Source organism: Mastomys coucha, unplaced genomic scaffold (genome assembly GCF_008632895.1).
Source record: "Mastomys coucha isolate ucsf_1 unplaced genomic scaffold, UCSF_Mcou_1 pScaffold21, whole genome shotgun sequence".
In the NCBI taxonomy this organism is placed as follows: domain Eukaryota; kingdom Metazoa; phylum Chordata; class Mammalia; order Rodentia; family Muridae; genus Mastomys; species Mastomys coucha.
Window position 1 is genome coordinate 69,765,777 of NW_022196904.1, and position 18,413 is coordinate 69,784,189.

Here is an 18,413-nt window from a genome sequence, read left to right on the forward strand (position 1 = left end):
CCTATGAACCCCCTTCCCTCCCCTCCCATCCTGTGAGCCCCCCTTCTCTCTCCTCCCATCTTGGCACTGTTCCTCTTTACTGAAGGTTACTGTCTATTTTCATGGTGTGCTGTTTAAAAACTCTGTATCTTCTAAAAAGATAACCACAGCTCTAAATCCTCCCAACCTTTTCTCTTTATTGTTCTTGGCCTGTTACATTTTCCAGGGTCTCTAATAAAAATGCTGAAGAGCAGCAGTAAATAGCCTTCATCAAATTGAGTACATGTCTCTGTAGCCTCTGCTTGCTAAGGGGTTTGTTTTGTTTAAATCAAGAATTGGGACTGATAAGGAGGCTCAGCAAGCCACACATGCAGCTAGCATGCATGTATTTAAAATAAATAACTATTTTAAAAGTACATCAAGAATGGATAGTGACTTTTATCTATATTTTTCTCATTAAGAATGAACTCTGTATATTTAAGGCACATAACATGATGCTGTAGGACACATATAGATCTTTAAGAGAGGTTTCCATAGTGAAGCAAATAACATACTTCTGCACACTCATCTGTTTGTTGCTGCTTTGTGACAAGAGCAAGCAAACTCCTTTACTCAGCCCAGTCCCATGCACAACACTGTTTTGTGCCAGCTGCCTCAAGTGCATCAGTCTTCAGATAGCTCATCCTGCACACATGCATCTTTGTGTCCTCTTCCTCTCCATCCTGGAGCCATGGCAACCACTGTTTGGTTTCTAGCTCTGTATGTCTGATATTTTGTTGAGGTTTGCCTCCCAGGAGTCTACCATAACTAGGGGCTTTGTTCTCTAGGGTGGTAGCATTGGGAATTTCTGTAGAACTTTTAAGCAAGGGTGGTGCCTAGTGGGCATTCTTGTGTTCTATCTCGAGTCCTCATAAGAGGGAGAAGCCCAGCCCTTCTCTCTCATGTAAGATATTACTTGGCTTGCATTTGTACATGCTCCTGTCATTGCTATGCATGCTGTGAGGTGACGTAGTTGAGAGACTGCTTGTTGTATTAGTTTGTTCTTTGCTGCTATGATAAATATCAAAAGCAACTTGGGGAGGAAAGGGATTATTTCATCTCATGCTTCCATGTCACAGCCCATCATCAGGGGAAGCCAGGGCAGAAGCACAGGTCAGGGACCTGGCTGCAGTAATGGAGGAGGCAGAGACTGTGGTGGAAAGCAGCTTATTCCCCACTGGCTGGCTAAACTGCCTTTTTTATGCAACCCTGGACCACCTGCCCAAGGTGGGCTGGACCCTCTCACATCAATCATTGATGAAAAAGATGCTCCACCCACTTGCATCAAGACCCATCGGATGGAGGCATTTTCTCAACTGAGGACTAGCTTGTGTCAAATTGACAAAGCAAAGCAAAAGCAAAAACATCTAACAGGCATAGACCTGTTATATAGCCAGTGTTGTGCTGGTTGTGCTGTTTGGTAGTGTTCTGTTTGGGTGATGGCAAACACACACACACACACACACACACACACACACACACACACACACTAATCCTAGGTTCACAGGTATTTTCAAATTTAAATACAAGCTATGAATCTGACTTATTGGTTTTGTATGGATTTGTCTGGATGGTTTTCTGGTCAGTCTGGTGTCAGGATATGCTAGCCTTTATTGTAAGTTGTATACTTTTATCCCCTCTTAAGTGTAAGTAAGTCTTGAGGTCTCACCAGCAAAAATTTTTATTATGTTTTTAATATTTACTCTGTTCAATTCATTACTTTTTTAATGTTTTGAGCCTATTGTGGTGATAGTTCATTTTATTTAGACATTCTACTTTATTAAAAACATGGGTGTGGGGGCTGGAGAGATGGCTCAGTAGTTAAGAGCACTGCCTCCTCTTCCAGAGGTCCTGTGTTCAATTCTCAGTAACAACAGGTGTCTCACAACCATCTGTAATGGGATCTGATGCCCTCTTCTGTTGTGTCTGAAGACAGCAACAGTGTACTCATATACATAAAATAAATAAATATATCTTTTTAAAAAGATATGGTTATAAATACTTCCTTTGTGGGTGGGTTTTTTGTTTTTTTTTTTTATTTTTGTTTTTGTCTATTTCTCTTTCTTGATCATAACATGTATTTATTTATTTATTTAATTTCAGGGCTTGGGACCAAGTGTTGGCCCTAACTCAACCCAGGTAAATACCTTATCTCTGAACTGGCTCCCCAGCCCTGTGGCACTCTGTTTTTAAAATGAGTCTTCAGAGATTTCACCTGCTGGTTACAGTTTCTAACAGTTTATTTAGTTGTTTGCAATGTAACTCCTTCCAAGTTTATTGAGTCTTGTTTTATGGCCAAAACGTGGTTTATATTGCTAAATATATTTGAAGAGATGGTAGGTTGGGCTTGTTTTGGCCCAGTTATCAAGTCATCTGCATCTTTCTTGCTTTTCTTCCTATGTCTATACTGTATGTACTCACTTAGGTAACTGTTATCTGGCTAGCCTGCCATTTTGTTCTATTACTAATATTATAAGGAAACTTTCTCTTACATTATTTTTGCCATTGCTAAAAAACTTTCTCATGCCCAAGTTAATTACATATTCTATTATGTTCTATGCCCTTGGAAATCAATCACAATAGAAGTCAATAGAACTGCTTTGTATAGTTACCCACAATAAGCTTGGATCCAAACCAACCACCTAGCAATACTTCCTGCACCTGTATATAAGCTTTTGTGGTATTTGCTTCTATAAGCTGCCCCTGGGATGGAACCTAACATAAGAGAGACACCTGCACCAATATAAGAGATTATTTGGAATAAGACTTCCATTTTGAGTGGTGGTCGAGTCGAGTCTAAGTTCCTGAGGCCTCCCTGGGAACTGCCATCCTACTTGACAGAAAGAGACATGTTCCTGGGTAACTGACATCCTGGATGGTGAGTTAAGACCCGAATGTTAGACAAGTCTCATTCTGATACACAAGACATGAATATTAGGAAATCTCCCTAAGTCCTGATTGGTGGAATAACTTGGCACAGCTGTTTGTGTGTTTTATGCTTAAAATTCCTGTGGGATCTTAACTCAGTGCCACAACCAACTCCTGAGTCTGGATTTGTGGCCCTGATCAATCAGTCTTGGGGTATGGCATTTAATAAACTATCTCTACTTGTCTGAGAATGGTGTCAGTGGTTTGTGCGATGATTCCCAGACGCCAACGCTTGACCCTATCATCCTTTGGAAGAGGAGTCTCTAAGACTGTTCTCTCGATTCTGTGACTCTTTGTGTGTGCTTTGAAGCCCTGCGATTAGATGCAGACTAGTTTGGGAAGCTATGTTTTCTGATACACTGACTTTTTTTGTTTTTTGTTTTTTTTTTTTTGGTTTTTCGAGACAGGGTTTCTCTGTGTAGCCTTGGCTGTCCTGGAACTCACTCTGTAGACCAGGCTGGCCTCGAACTCAGAAATCCACCTGTGTATGCTTCCCAAGTGCTAGGATTAAAGGCGTGTGCCACCACTGCCTGGCCAATACACTGACTTTTTAAACATTACTCATATACTCTTTGGTCCCTGGTAGTAGTCTTTGTTCTGCTTGGAATCTAAGGCAGACATTCATAATAGCCATCACAGCTTTCTTCTGGTTATTTTGAGTTGACATATTCATTTTAATACTTGTATCTCAATGTGTTTATTTATATATTTTTTTTGTTTTGTTTTGTTTTTCGAGACAGGGTTTCTCTCTGTAACCCCGGCTGTCCTGGTACTATGTAGACCAGGCTGGCCTCGAACTCGGAAATCCGCCTGCCTCTGCCTCCCAAGTGCTAGGATTAAAGGCGTGCGCCACCACCGCCCGGCTTGTGTTTATTTATATTTAAACTGAGAATTAAGGTAGCGTCTCTCTCTCTCTCTCTCTCTCTCTCTCTCTCTCTCTCTCTCTCTCTCTCTCTCTGTGTGTGTGTGTGTGTGTGTGCATTTGATACAGTATCTCTCTGTAGTCTCTCTCTCTCTCTGTGTGTGTGTGTGTGTGTGTGTGTGTGTGCATTTGATACAGTATCTCTCTGTAGTCTCTCTCTCTGTGTGTGTGTGCATTTGATACAGTATCTCTCTGTAGTCTCTCTCTGTGTGTGTGTGTGTGTGTGTGCATTTGATAAGTATCTCTCTGTAGTCTCTCTCTCTCTCTCTCTCTGTGTGTGTGTGTGTGTGTGTGCATTTGATACAGTATCTCTCTGTAGCTAAAGCTATTTTAGACTTGCCTATAGCCTCAAACTCACAATCCTGCTGCCTCAGTCTTCCAAGTGCTGGCTTAAATAGAGTTTATTTTTGACAGCATATAGTTGAATTTTATCTTTTTATTAAATGTGTCTTTCTTATTTTTGTGCTTGGTGCATTGTGCATAGTTGGTCAATATTGGTGATAATACAGGGATATAGGAACAAATGAATTCCACCTAGCAGTCAGAACTGATGTATCTGCCATTTAAGTATAGTAGTTAGACCACTTATATTTAATGTTGCTATTGGAAAGTTTGGGTTTAATACCATCTTTCTATTCCATTTTTACTTATTTCATTCATTTTTCTTCCCTGCCATCCTTAAGAATGGTTATTTTTAATTATACAATCTCTTTTGTTAGCTTATTGGCTATGTCTTTCCCTTATTTTAGGACTTAACCATTTCTTTGAAAAGTGACCTTAAGTTGAGTCTTCCAGTTTTTGTAATGAGGATTAAGCCCCCTAAGCCCATAGCAGGTAAGTAGGGGCAGCACTTTTCCTTTTGCTGTTGATTTCCCCATTGATCCCTGCTAGCCTTACTCCACACTCCTGTTTTCTACTTATTAGCAGTAATATCTAATTAAATGAATAATTCTGAAGACAATTTTTTTAATTCAGAGGCTCTAGGACTGAAAAAAACAAAAGAAAACACAAATATTATAAGAATCTAGTTAGCCAATTTAGAAGACTGAAGAGAGACGACATTTCTGATTATTAGGTGGAATTAACTCATTCCCATACTTCTGTGTGAGCCATTGTCACTCCTTTCCTTAGTGCCTGCAACCAAGCATGGAAAGTGAAGAGATGAATCTCCTTCATTCTAGAAGCTGAAAGTCTACCAAGGGAAAGCAGAAGGAAACCACAGTGGGATGTTATAAATACAGGAACTGGACTTAAATTAGTTAGTTTGTTGCACAGTTACGATTGTTAAGAAAAAGATGAATCTGCTGGGTTTAGTGGCACAGGCCTTTAATCCCAGTATTTAGGAGGCAGAGGCAGAGCTACACAGAAGAACTCTGTTGAAGGAAAAAAAAAAGAGGCGGGGGGGGGGGGGGGGGGTGGACGATGGGGGCCGGGAGAAAAGAAAAGAGATTAATCTCTAATCCTAGTATTTGGGGAGGCAAAGGCAGGAGGATCTTGAGTTCAAGGTCATCCTCTGTTACATCATGAGTCTGAGGACAACCTGAGCTACATGAGACCCTGAAGGAGACAGGGGAACCAACAAAGGAAACAAGGTTTCACTGAATTCTGGGATCTCTTCAATCCAGGCACCACATTTAAAAGCCCCTTGGAAGTCTTTGCAAAGGTAGAGGACTACTTCGGGATAGGCTCTGGGCAGAATCACTTTATCAAGGATGTGCAGTGGGAGCAACACATGGAGATCTTTTATGCCACCTACAAGAAGCACCTGGAAGGGGAGTGGGAAGAGGAGCCACTCAGGTGAGCCTGAGGGAGGAGGCCACCAGGCCCTGCTTCCTGGCACTTCCTGGACCCAATCCAAGATTAGTCGCCTCTAAAAACTCTTTCTGACTTGGGAGAATTTCAACACTTTAAAAAAAGTTGTTTTTAATTTTACTCAATTAGGTTTTGTTTTGTTTTGTTTTGTTTTATGTATATGGGTGTTTTTCACCGTGTGCATACAGAAACCACAGAGGTCAGAGGAGAGTCTCAGATCCTGACAGTTGTAGGCCATCATGTGGGTGCTAGGAACTGAACTGTTTTAGAAGAGCAGCCAATGTTCTTAACCATGGAGCAACCTCTCCAGCCCCAGCAAATTCCTGTAAAATAAATGCTCTGTGGAGAGAGTTTAACTGTAGCTAGAAGGAAGGCTGTAGCCACAGTTGTAAAGGAGTAGTTCCGCTCAGCTGAACACTGTCTAGTATGCCCAGAGCCCTGGCAAACTGCACTGCAGACAGGGAAGAGAGGCGGGAGCACACCTGTGGAGAGGAGCAATAGACTCACACGAATGGCATCTTCTACAACAAAGGTAACAAAACAGGAAATAAGCTACTCCTGTTAGGGACACTTTCCTCCGTTTCGTTCTTGCTGTTTTGCAGTACTGGGATCCAACCCAGGGTCTGTGCATGCCAGACAGGATCTCTGCTGCTGAGCACCACCCCAACTCCACCTTGTCTTTCTAAATGTGATGTCCTATAGATCTATACTTACTACATTAAGTTAGAAGTAACATGTGCTTACACCTTGGTCAGCAGGTAGGTCCCATTAGCCCACGTTCTAATGATAAGAACTGAGCCCAGTGTCTGAAGTAGCCATGGTTTTAAGAACCAGCTTGCCTCACAGTTCCAGAACATTCTTGTTTTCACATGTGAAGTAAGACCTCCCATCTTGCTGTCAAGTGGTCCTTAAATGTCCTCATAGCAGGACATAGAGTCTGAAGGCTCCACCTTAATGGCCACACTTTATTGTGAACCAAAACCCTAGCCTGTTGGTGGTTCCCAAGTCATTCCTACTGCCAGCAAGATATTTAGGGACCATATTAATTATCCACTGTGGGAGTACCATGAGAATCTGCAAACACCCCAGTTTATCAGCACACTTTGAGTTTTGTGAGCCCCCTAGTGGGAAAGCATTTATGGAATGTCACCCATGTCTGGCCTTCAAATGTCTTCTGAGGATAGACGTGACCTCCTAAAGCTAGGGGGTCCTTTGGCTGAGGCCCCATCCTGTACCCAGCTGACCTATGAGTGACCCCCTCCCCCATCTTCACTAGCACTGTCTCCCTCTGTGTCCAAGGTCTGTTTGGCCCTCAGCCCCAGCACCTAGAATGTGACTGTCATGGGTCCTGGGAGGGAGGCCCACTAGCCATGTCTGGTCTCAATTCCACATTGTGCCAGATCTCATCTTGCCAAAGGGTCTAAGTGCCTCTGACTCCTGTCTGTCTTTTCCAGTATGGCCACCTTCCATTTCTTCTATACTAATTCCTTAATGACCACACCAATGGATGTCAAGAGCTCTTCAGGTAAATGGGGGTGGGGGAGTGGCCCTTTGGGCAGCTCTTGCATGGTGGGATGAGTGACAGTGGAAATCAGGCTGCCAGCTGTAGCTTGGAAGTGTCTGTTTGATCTGTGTCCCTGAGCCCAGTTTCCCTAAAATGGAAGCCACATGATTTCAGGGAGGGGCTACCCTATAGGGGTGTGTGAGCGTATGCCTGGCATGCTGCTTCTGGTTATGAAGTCACCTATAGTAACGATCAGGCCAAACTCTGACATTCAAGTGGATGCTGACCTTCCAGAAGATATAAAAACAGCCCAAAGGCAGCTGCACCCTATGAACATCCAACATGGATGTACCACCGTGTTCTTCCCCAGTCATCCACCTTTCTGCTGGGTAGCACCTGCTAGCACAAGGCACTTCAGACTCCATAGGCAGCACACTTGCCACACAAATGAGGCTCCCTGATACTTAATCACGTCCTTTCTTCTCTCCCCACCCCAGGAATAGCATGTGTCCTTGGTGTACACTGGACTGGAAGTCACAACTTCTTCCTCTATTCCCTGAACAAAACTCCAAAGGATAAAACTGGTACTTGGACTGCCAAGACTGAGACAGTGCCTAAGCTCAGGGCTCTGAGAACACGGGCTTCTCTGGCTGAGCTGTTGGAGTGTAGGATGAAAGCCAGAGCTGCGCAGTCAGAAATAGGGTGCTCAGTGGGTGTTCACGGTCCGTCCCTGAGTCGTCAAGTGCACAGGGCCCCACAGAAACTATTGTGAAAGGAGAACAGGCTTGGCTTCTGAAGGCCAGTGCCAGGCCCCGCCCAGCGTATGAGCCAGTTGCTTCACCTCCCAGTCACTATACATCACTGTGTGCTGAGTGTATTGGCTATAAGTAGCAGGGAAACCCTTTGAGGTTGAATGCAGGTGGTGATTGTTGCCAGACACGACCATGGACGCGGCCCCATGTGTGATCCCCTCAGGATGAGGCCTTGGATGGCTCCTGCCACTTGTGCTTTACTTTCACTGTGCTTTGGAAGTCAGGTCGAGTATGCACAAAGAAGGAAGTGCTCTAGGCACCCTGGCTCCCAGTCCCCAAGGTCTACTGATTGGCTGTGGCCTTGGTCAAGCCACTTGCTTCTGTCTGATCTGTGAAGTGGGGTTCTAACAGGACCTGCCGCATAGGACTCTTCTGGGAATTAAATGAAATGCTACCTATAACAAGTCTAACAGTGTCCTGTGAGTGCCTGCAAATAGCCACTAGATGTTAGCTCTGGGAGAGGAGCTCAGCACTGAAGAAAGGTGGAGAAGAGACTAGACAAGGGGCTCCCAGTACCCAGGACCCTGGCTAAGCAGACCAGCCTGGGCATCAGATTTCCCGGGGGGCGGGGGGAGGCACTGGGCAGGGCAGGGACTGAGGGGAGCCTGACAAATGGTCTCCTCCCTCTAGACTATGAGAACGTGTGGCCCTGTGCTGCACCCATTGTAATGTCTCAGATCAGCAGCTTCTCCTCCTACCTGGCCCTTGTCTGTGAGGATGGTGTGCTCATTCTGTGGGACCTGGCTCAAGGTGAGTTCCTCATCGCACCCCTCAACTGAGCACCTGATGTATCTCCTAAGGGAGACTCCGGCAGCCTGGGAATTCCTACAGTTGCTTCATGTTCCCAGTCCTGGGGCAGCTGGGGCAGCTTTCCCCTCCTTCATACCTGGGACTCGCTACTGAGCTCCTATTGCCCATATACTCTCTGGAAGTGTGCTCTCTGCCCAGCAGTGCACCAGGTCCTCTTCCTTGTTACAGTGCAGGGAGGATCTGGCTCCCAGCACAGCTGGAGATATCCTGTAGCCTCTGGCACCCCCGCACCCCACCCCCACGCACCCCCACCCCCGCTCTCAAAGAAAGCACGTCATCTTCCGGTGCCTCTCGGCCCCTATGCCAGTCGGAACCCTGCTAGTTTTAGAACTGAGAGACCCTGAAAGTGGCTAAAGTGAGACCAGCAGCTGTTCTGGGTGGGGCAGCACTGTGCTTGGGGCCTAGGGTCCTGGTCCAGCTTTGTGTAGCAGACATCTGAGAGCCAGATTTCAACAGGGACGCACAAATCAACAATGGCTTTGGCTAGAAGCTCGTTTTCATTTCAGCAGGAGGACATTAGTGGATTCTTGTTTGGCAGCACACACACTCTCTAAGGCCATGTCTGTGTACCATGCATCCCATGGGCAGCCATAGGTCAGCTAGGCCATCGCTGTCTCTCTCCCCATTCCTCCTTAGCCTCCCCAACTCTTCTCTAGGCACAGGCCCTTGGTGTGCATGAGCAGCCGCTGCACATTACTTGACTTGGTCCTTGCCCCACACATGTCCCTCATATACTTCCTGGTCACAGAACTAGAACTATGGCTGCTACCTGATCTTTTCTGATCAGCTAGAGTTGTTTTCTCCCCAGGGTTCCTCTTTGGGGTCGTTGCTCTGCCCGAGGGATGTTTCTGCCAAAGCATTCACTTCCTTCGGTTCTTCCTGGTGCACAAAGGACAGAATGTGTACCCTGACCACCCAGTGAAGTTTGAAGTTATGTGTGTGGTGCTGTGCACTGATGCTTCCCTCCACCTGGTGACAGCCAGCGGGACCCAAGGACCCACCAGCAAGGTGCTTGTTGACAGGTCAGTGGCTTGGGGACAGGACAAAGGTGGTAATCTGACAGACAGAAGGCTCTGTTCCACAGGTCAGACTGACAGCCTCTGATAGAATCCACTGCCATAGCCACCACTCTGCTGGCCCGAGCACAGTGGCACATGGGTAGGGCACAGTTCTGTGTTCTGTTACTATGCCATATTACCAGAGGCTCAGTTCTCCCAAAATAATTCTCACCAGTTTCCCCAGAGACCTCTGGGTTTTTTTGTTTGTTTGTTTGTTTTTGTTTTTGTTTGTTTGTTTGTTTTTGTTTTTTTGTGGCAGGCTTTCTCTATGTAGCCCTGTCTGTCCTGAAACTTGCTCTGAAGACCAGACTGGCCTTGAACTCACAGAGAGGCCTGCTTCTGCCTCTCCAGTGCTGGGATTAAAGTCATACACCACCACTACCTGGTGGTGTATATCTTTAATCTTAGTACCCAAGAAACAAAGAAGCTTGGACTGTGTAGTCAGTTCCAGGCTAGCCAGGGATACATAGTGAGACTTTGTCTCAAAATGTCTTTTAAAGCCGGGCGGTGGTGGCGCACGCCTTTAATCCCAGCACTTGGGAGGCAGAGGCAGGTGGATTTCTGAGTTCGAGGCCAGCCTGGTCTACAAAGTGAGTTCCAGGACAGCCAGGGCTACTCAGAGAAACCCTGTCTCGAAAAACCAAAAAAAAAAAAAAAAAAAAAAAAAAAAAAAAAAAAAAAAAAAAAAAAATGTCTTTTAAATATTACATGCATGGAAATGAGTCTGTACTGTGTGTATGTGTGTGTGTGTGCACACACACATGTAGGATGATGGATAAACTCCCTGTGTCCAGCAGAAACCAGTGATCTCTAATTCTCTAAGGAACTGATTGTATCCTCTCCCTTCCTCCCTGAAGGCTGTTAACTATCAACTGCCACATACCAAACTTCTACTATTACCGGCTGCAGAAAGCAGTTCTTTAACATTGACTCCATGCCTGTAGACAGCCACATCGGGTCTCAACTGGCCTTCCCTACCTTGTACAAGGGATTGCCAGCCACTGGGGGCTCATCCAGGAGCTAGGCCAAGGGTAGTGTCTCTCCTACTCCTGCTGCAATCTGCAGGCTGTAGACCAGGAAGCATCAGTTCCCGTCCTCCTGGTCTCTCCCTGTAGACTGCCTGAGGCTTCCTCATATGCTGGTTTGAGGGTCCCAGCACTGAGAGGGGCTGCAACAAGACACAGACGGCTCTCAGGCTTCTGGGTTTGCGCTAATGTCTTACTGGTGAAGCACATGCCCCTGCCATGACTACATCCAAATAGTGGAAGAATTTTTGCTTTTTTAGGTTTCAAAAATATTTCACTTTATTTTATGTATATGTGTGTTTGGCTGCATGTAGCAGTCTTAGAGGACAGAAATGGCCATCAGATGGCCTGGGACAGAGTGACTTGGTACTGTTAACTAGCATGGTACTGGGAACCCAACCCATGTCTTCTGGAAGAGCAGCAAGTCCTCTTAATCACTGACCCACATCTACAGAGCCCTAGTTTTTAATTTTTTTTTATTTTTATTTTTTATTTTTTTCAAGACAGGGTTTCTCTGTGTAGCCCTGGCTGTCCTGGAACTCACTCTGTAGACCAGGCTGGTCTCGAACTCAGAAATCCGCCTGCCTCTGCCTCCCAAGTGCCGGAATTAAAGGCATGCGCCACCACCGCCCGGCAGCCCTAGTTTTTTAGAGAGTTACTGCTAAGTATTTGGGGTTCTTTTTTTCAGTTTCCACATAATTTTCATTATTGTCATTCCTTTGATTTAAGAATTAACCACCTGTAGCTGGGCAGTGGTGGCACATACCTTTAATCTCAGCGCTCAGAAGGCAGTCTGGTGGCTAGCCTGGTCTACAGAGTAAGTTCTAGGACAGCCAGGGCTACACAGAGGAACCCTGTCTTGAAAAGCAAAAGAACAAAATAAACCAAAACAAACAAAATTAACCACCTATGTATGATTCTGCCTCTAAACAATGAATTTACTAAGTTGTGTATATTTAGGAAACTTATGACTGGAATTCTATGAATCTCCAAATTGCTTTCTATCTATTTGGTACTAACTTGCTTTGTGACATTGACCATGATAGCTGTTCATGTTGGCACATGCACCTCCAGTTCAGTCTCCACTGTGCATTATATTCTGTGGTTTAAGCAGCCTCCTGCTGGTGAGTACCCAACTGTGCTTATCTACTTACTTAGTTACTGCTACTATGAATGATCTCTTCACCTATCTACAGATACACATCAAGCATTTCTCTAGGATAAATACCTAGGGGAGGTAGTAAAGTGTTAAACCATCACAGACAGAGAATGCCCTTCTCTGTGCTCTGCAGGCCTGTGATACATATGGAAGAAGCTATTTGTGCAGTGGCCCCAGTCCCAGCCTTGCCTGGCATGGTAGGTTCCCAGAGTCTTGTTCCTCTTCTATGAGTGTCTTCATAATCCCTTCTAGACATATTTGTTGACAGCCTACTGTGTGCTAGGCATTAGACTTGCTTTAGGGTATATACACATGGAAGAGAGACTCCAAGGTTGTGGGTAGCCCTGAACAGTAGAGTAAATGTTAACAGGCACTGGATTCAACCCCAAGCATCAAATAAATAACCACACATCAAAGAGAAAGTTCCCACCCTTTTAAGGTGCTCACTGGTCACCAAACAGCTGTCTCAGAACACAAGCAAGGCTGTGGTATAATTTGTAATGGATGCCCAGAACAGAGTAGGGATCACCTGATGCAGATGTTGCAGAGGGAAGGGAGTGTGACAGGAGGGGACAGCAGAATCAAAAAAGTTGAAACTACCCAAAGTTCAGGTCTGTAGGTATGGAGAAGGATGAGGGTGGGTATGGGGCAGGGGCACCAGCCTTTGTATGCTGGCAGAAGGATGTGGACATACCTTCTATTGATGTGACCTACAGCATGGATGAGTGGGGAGAGGAAATATCGTTTTCCAAGCGGAGCTAGAACCCTAGTGCTGAGCTGCCTCTGGATGTAGCTAATCTTTCCACATCCTGCCGATGATGTGGAAAGGCCCTTTCAGGGCCTATGATGGAGACAGGCCAGAGAGAAAGTCTGTGGTTTCCGATGTGACTTGGCAGAGGAAGAGGCTTTCAGAATGCATGAGTCTACATATGTCCACTCTGTGCCCACCAGTAGTCAGTGTGCAGTACTCAAAGCTAGTGTGCTGTTGGGTCCCTATAGTCTCCAGGAGATGGGTAGACCTGAGAGACAACACCAGGAGAATGAGCTCATAAAGTGGCAGAGATGGACCTCAGAGGCAGACAGGAGGGGCCCTGCAATCTCAGGGCCAATAGTGAGGGGATGACTCGAGTGGACTTTTCCTTGTGCAACAAGTTTCTGAAGAGGGACAGATGCTAGGAGGCGAGAAGAGGGGTCCTGGAGCAGAGTCCCAAAGTGGCCTCCACCCTCTGCCTTTCTGTGAGAGCCAAGTCTGAGAGAAGATGGTCTTCCTCCCCAGGTGCTGATCTTCTCCAGGAACCATTCCATAAGCCTCATGGACGTGGCCAAGATTGAGGTCATCTGTGCCTTTTCGGCTCCTATGTGCCGCCAGCAGGCGATGCCCTGGAAGCCACTGTTTGTTGTGTCTCCACACCATCCATGTTTTCTGCTTCATGGTATGGAAGAGGATCTGAGGGCAGGCAGCTACCCAGCGCTAGGGTCTACTACACATTTCCCTGGCTTTCCTGACCTCTCACAAAAGCATGGCGACACTCCTCGGTGGCTTTCTCAGTCCCCTCTGTCCCAGGCCAAAGGAGCCTGCAGCCTGGTTCCCACCATGTTCAATAAAGTGCTGGCAAGGTCTTTGTTCAGCTCAAGCCAGAGGAGGTGGCCTCCATACACAGAGAGCAGGGACACACCCCGAGGACCCTAAGCCCATGGAGAAAGCAGTTACATTGAGCACATCTTTCCTCACAGGAGCCCATTCACATGATCAGACCACATCTACTGATGATCCCAAGAATACCACAGATTCCGTTTTCTATTTTAATTTTGAGGATTACCCGCTCCTGAAAGATATCTCCAAAACATGCACCATTTCTCAAAAGGCCTTGGATTTCTCCCAGATGTTGTCAGTGGAGAAAAGATGTGAGCAGTTCCTCCAGAAGAGGTGAGGCCTCCCGTGGTATGGTGTGTTTGGGTGAGCCATCCACTCAGTGTGGTTTCTGGCCAAGAGCCTTTCTATACCTACTTGCTGTTAACTGAAGGATTTTACCATGTGAGTCGACTTATCCTACTCTGAGCTCCAGGCCGAGGAGAGGCCCCCAAAACCAATGTGGAGGCTGGAGAAGTGGTTCAGCAGCTAAGAGAAGGGGCTGCTCTGTCAGAGGACCCAGGTTCGATTCCCATCACTTACATGGTAGCTCACAGCCATCCCAGAACTGGAGCTTCAGGAGATTTGGTGCCTTCCTCTGGTCTTCCTTGGCCTCAGGCATGCACACCGTATGCACAGACATACGTGCAGGTAAAACCCCTACATGATGTGGGTACAGACCCAAAGACCAAATCGAGAATCTGTAGTAAGCCTAGAGAAAAACCCTTCTCACAAAGCAGTCTTGAACACATTTTACCGGGAGCTTTTGTAGAGGGAAGTAAAGCAAGCAAGCAAGCAAGCAAGCAAGCAAGCAAGCAAAGCAAAACAGTTTAACAGAAGCCAAAAAATGCAGTTAGCTGGGGCCTTTCAACCCCAAGTTTCTGAAACAGGGTTGGATACTTTCCCATGGGGTTTTTCACCGCAAGGGGGCAGAAAGGGTGGGTTCAGTTTCAGGTTAAACCAATGATGGTCCTGCTGAGACAAGACAGAGAAATATTTGACCTGTTGCTCTATACACATAAAATAAACAAATTATCTTTAAAATAAACCTAGTATATGGCTCTTGAAGAGCATGCATTCATACCCACACACCTGTATGAACACAGATACATACGTATACACCACATACAGAAAGAAAAGAAATGAAATGAAGGGGAGGGAGGGGGGATGGAGAGAAGGGAGTGTTTCACTGGACTTCTCGCCATGACCATGGGCCATACCTGCACAGTTTCTCACTTAGAAAATTAAAGTGTTTTGTTATGCCCAGGGATGTGCTCTGGCACTTCCTTTTGTATTATAATAATTGGATTTTTTTATTCTTTGAGAATTTCATGGATATACACAGTATATTTTAATCATGCCCATTTCCCACTGCCTTGCTCCACCTCCTCTCAGGCCACCCCCCATTCCATCCAACATTGTGTACTTTGCTGTTGTTTTGTAACCTGCCGGGTCCAGTTAGTGCTGCTCATGTGCACATTGCTGTGGCGCCATCTTTTTAGAGCATGGGGAACCTGACAGAGGCTACATCACTGAAGAAAAAGGACTTTCCATCCCACGGGAACCATCAACGGCCAGTAGCTTCTCAGATGAGAGTTCCTGGGGACAATGCCCCTGTCATGTCCAGAAGACAGTGCCTTACACTGGTCTCTGGCTCTTGTGAGCTTTGCACACTTCCGCCTTGATGTCTCCTATGCCTTGGTAGGAAGGGAGTGACAGACATGTGGATTTGGGGCTGAACAAGTCCGTATTCATGTATTTAGAATTCAGCAAAGTACTATGGTAGTATGTTCTGTCTTGGGGCTCATGGCCTCCCCAGTGATGGGTCTCTGGTCAGGTTTACAGTACCAAGCATGAGCTCCCTTCTGTGGAGCAGACCTTAAATCCAACTTCAAACCATGATTGGTTACCCCCATAGGCCACTGTTGCACCAATGGTCCTGTCTCAGCCAGCTGGCTGCTCCTGTAGCTCTCAGGGTTCACATCTGGGTGAGACTGTTAATGAGCGTTCTTTCCTCCTCAGCAGCCTATAGAGCACTTCCTGCTGCTAGAAGTACTAGGCAGCAGAGAGGACGCTTCCAATCCAGAACCAGTTTGATTTCTCCATATCCTGTGACCAAAGTGTGTGGTGTCTTCAGCATAGTGTCTTTTTTTTTTTTAAAGAAGGCTCCAAATCATAGTACAGGTGGTTGTGAGCCACCCTGTGGTTGCTGGGAATTGAACATGGGACTTCTGGAAGAGTAGTTGGTGCTCTTAACCTCTAAGCCATCTCTCCAGACCAGCAATAGTGTCTTACCATCAAGTTCTAGTGGGCAACTAAGAACAGGGGAATCCTAGAGCATTGATGGGGAATGGGGGAGTAGCTGGTACTCCTTCTTGACAAACGTTTCAAAAGGAGGTGTCCCACATACAGCACTGGGCTCTTGGCAGGAGCACCATCTATCTGTATGGGCCCAGCCATCTTAAGTTAAGTCTTACTGGAACACAACTTCACAGACCATCCGTGGCTGCTCATGTGTTTCCATGGCAGAAGCAAGCAGCTGCAGTGGAAAGCACATGACTCTTCAGGTATCAACTGTTTACTCTCTGGCCATTTATAGGAAATGCCTGGCTGCTGCTGGTCTCTTTCTTTTCCCCATCACAGATGGTTGTTGTGGATCAACGTCTTCTCTTTTATCTATTTCACCCCTCCCAACCCTTTGCTTGCTTTCCTTTCTGCCCACAAAGCCCAGTGAACAGACTCAGGCTCCCTGAAGGCTCAGGAGTCTCACTTCACAGGACATCTCGGGATGCTATAAATCCTTGACAGTGGTCTGGCTGCTCTTTTGGGTGGGATGAGGTCACCTGTGGGTCGCTAGTCTCAGCCCTGGCCTGACTTTCCGGAGCTACCACAGCTGGTAGGCTCATCCCCTCCCAAGACTTCTTTATCTCATAAAAAGTGGCCTCTGAGCTCCAGCAGTCTCTTTAGTCAGGGTAACACCCATCAGGTTCATCGGAGTCTCTCCCCTTTCTTCATTTAGACTTCTCCCTCAGGAAGTACAATGGCCAGGTTAGAGAGGTTTAAGACCAGATAGGCCTGGGTTTGAATTTTGACTCTCCCATTTCCTAGCTATGAGACCTGGGCTGAGTTACCCTTTCAGCGCCTGTCTCTAAGCTCACAGATACAGAGCATCTACCACCTGCCGAGCCATGTTGTATATTTTGAGTAGGCCTAACTTCTAGGGCTTGAAGGTTTTAGGTAAGATAATACATACAAAGTGCCAGGCATAGTTTGAGTCTTAGTCAGTGTCCTATTGCTGTAAGAGACCATAACTAAGGCAATTCTTATAAAGGAAATCATTTAACTGGGGGACACAGAGAGAGACAGAAAGACAGAGAGAGATAGAGAGACAGAGACACAGAGAGAGACAGAGACGGAGAGCCAGCCTGGGGAAATCCTAAATATGACCACTAGGTGGCAGCATAGCCCTCCCTCTGCTTTCTATCTCAGGGTCAGCCCACACTAGGCTTCCTACCACCCCTGGGCTACACTCCTGCTTCCTGCCTGCTTTGCCTGCTTCGGAGGCTCTCAGTGTCTCACAAGAGGATCTTGGGAGAGGAAAGGGACTGTGGGGAGGGGCTGTTTGGCTGACTCTGCCGGGTTCGGAGGTTTGGCAGCAAACTCAGGAGCGTTCTGGACCCTGGGGACCTGATCTTCAGATAAATGTAGGGGAAAGTATCAGGATTTCTACACTGAACTTCCAAATTACTCAGGAAAGTATTTATAGAGACAGAAAGGAAAAATAGTAAGAGATGGTGAAATCTAGGGAAATGTTTATAGAAAGCCCGAGAGAAATAAAGCTGAGGACGGCCGAGTGCGGGTGAAGGGCTATCGTCCTCTCTGCACCCGTTGAACAGGCTTGAACGTTGAAAGAGAGGGAGAAATGATAAGCCATGGTGAAAGGCTCATCCTGGTTTTGAGTCAGGAAGATGGGAAATGTGTATTCGTAGGACCATGGGTACAGTGGGGTAGACCATCGTGGTGGTCTTCCTTGTGCTTTCTCTGTCTGTAGCTTCCCCATAGAACGCTGCCATTGTTTTTGCAGACAGACTGAAAACAGTAGTGGAGTGCTTCCCAAGGGACGAGGCCAGGAGCTTCCTTGTGTTCCTGGAGTGGGCGGGGGCTCTGTGACCTCCCAGTCTAATCTAGCTTCCTTCCATGTCTTTCTATGCTCAGCCAGCCTTATCCCTTTATAGGTCAGAAAGGGTGACACTTCCCACTTTACCCAAAGGTCAGTAACATGACACCCACCTGTGGGGATAGACCCAGAGCCCTAGCAGCAGTCTGAATAACTCACTTCCCTCTGGCCACAGACTGACATTGTTCACCCTTAACCAAGTGACAAGCACAGACACCTGATGAGCTTAATAGAGTAAATTCCCACTGTTGAGGTACCCTAGAAGTCAGGCATGGTGTCACATGGCTATAACCTCAGCACTTGGAGTGCTGAGGCAGAAAGGCGGGGACTTGAGACCAGCCTGGGCTATGTAGCAAATCGTTGTTCAAAAATCAGAAAGAAAATAGTATTTTTAGTGTGTGTATGTGCATATTTATAAAAATTTGGAAAACATAAATATGCAAAAAAGTAAATTTAAATGACCCATAATCCCACTACCCCTCATCATCAGCTACTACGGACCGGGTTTCTCGCGGGGTCCCTGTTCTGCGGGACACGGGATTCTGGCCAGGTGGGCAC

At 46.4% G+C, this 18,413-nt stretch overlaps 1 protein-coding gene across 5 annotated transcripts in view; it reads left to right on the forward strand.

Moving 5' to 3' along the window:
• The window catches only part of Wdr93 (WD repeat domain 93), a 49,218-nt gene that overhangs the window by 21,339 nt on the left and 9,466 nt on the right, over nt 1–18,413 (forward strand). For 3 of the 5 annotated variants that reach the window (XM_031387078.1, XM_031387077.1, XM_031387079.1), the window contains exons 8-17: nt 2,122–2,157; nt 4,618–4,702; nt 5,494–5,665; nt 7,135–7,205; nt 7,682–7,768; nt 8,627–8,746; nt 9,615–9,828; nt 12,182–12,245; nt 13,325–13,481; nt 13,783–13,975. In XM_031387078.1, the coding sequence (XP_031242938.1) occupies nt 2,122–2,157; nt 4,618–4,702; nt 5,494–5,665; nt 7,135–7,205; nt 7,682–7,768; nt 8,627–8,746; nt 9,615–9,828; nt 12,182–12,245; nt 13,325–13,481; nt 13,783–13,975 (1,199 nt within the window). Of the gene's footprint in view, nt 1–2,121; nt 2,158–4,617; nt 4,703–5,493; nt 5,666–7,134; nt 7,206–7,681; nt 7,769–8,626; nt 8,747–9,614; nt 9,829–12,181; nt 12,246–13,324; nt 13,482–13,782; nt 13,976–18,413 lie in introns of those variants that run through there. The other 2 variants (XM_031387081.1, XM_031387080.1) reach the window with 2 other exon arrangements.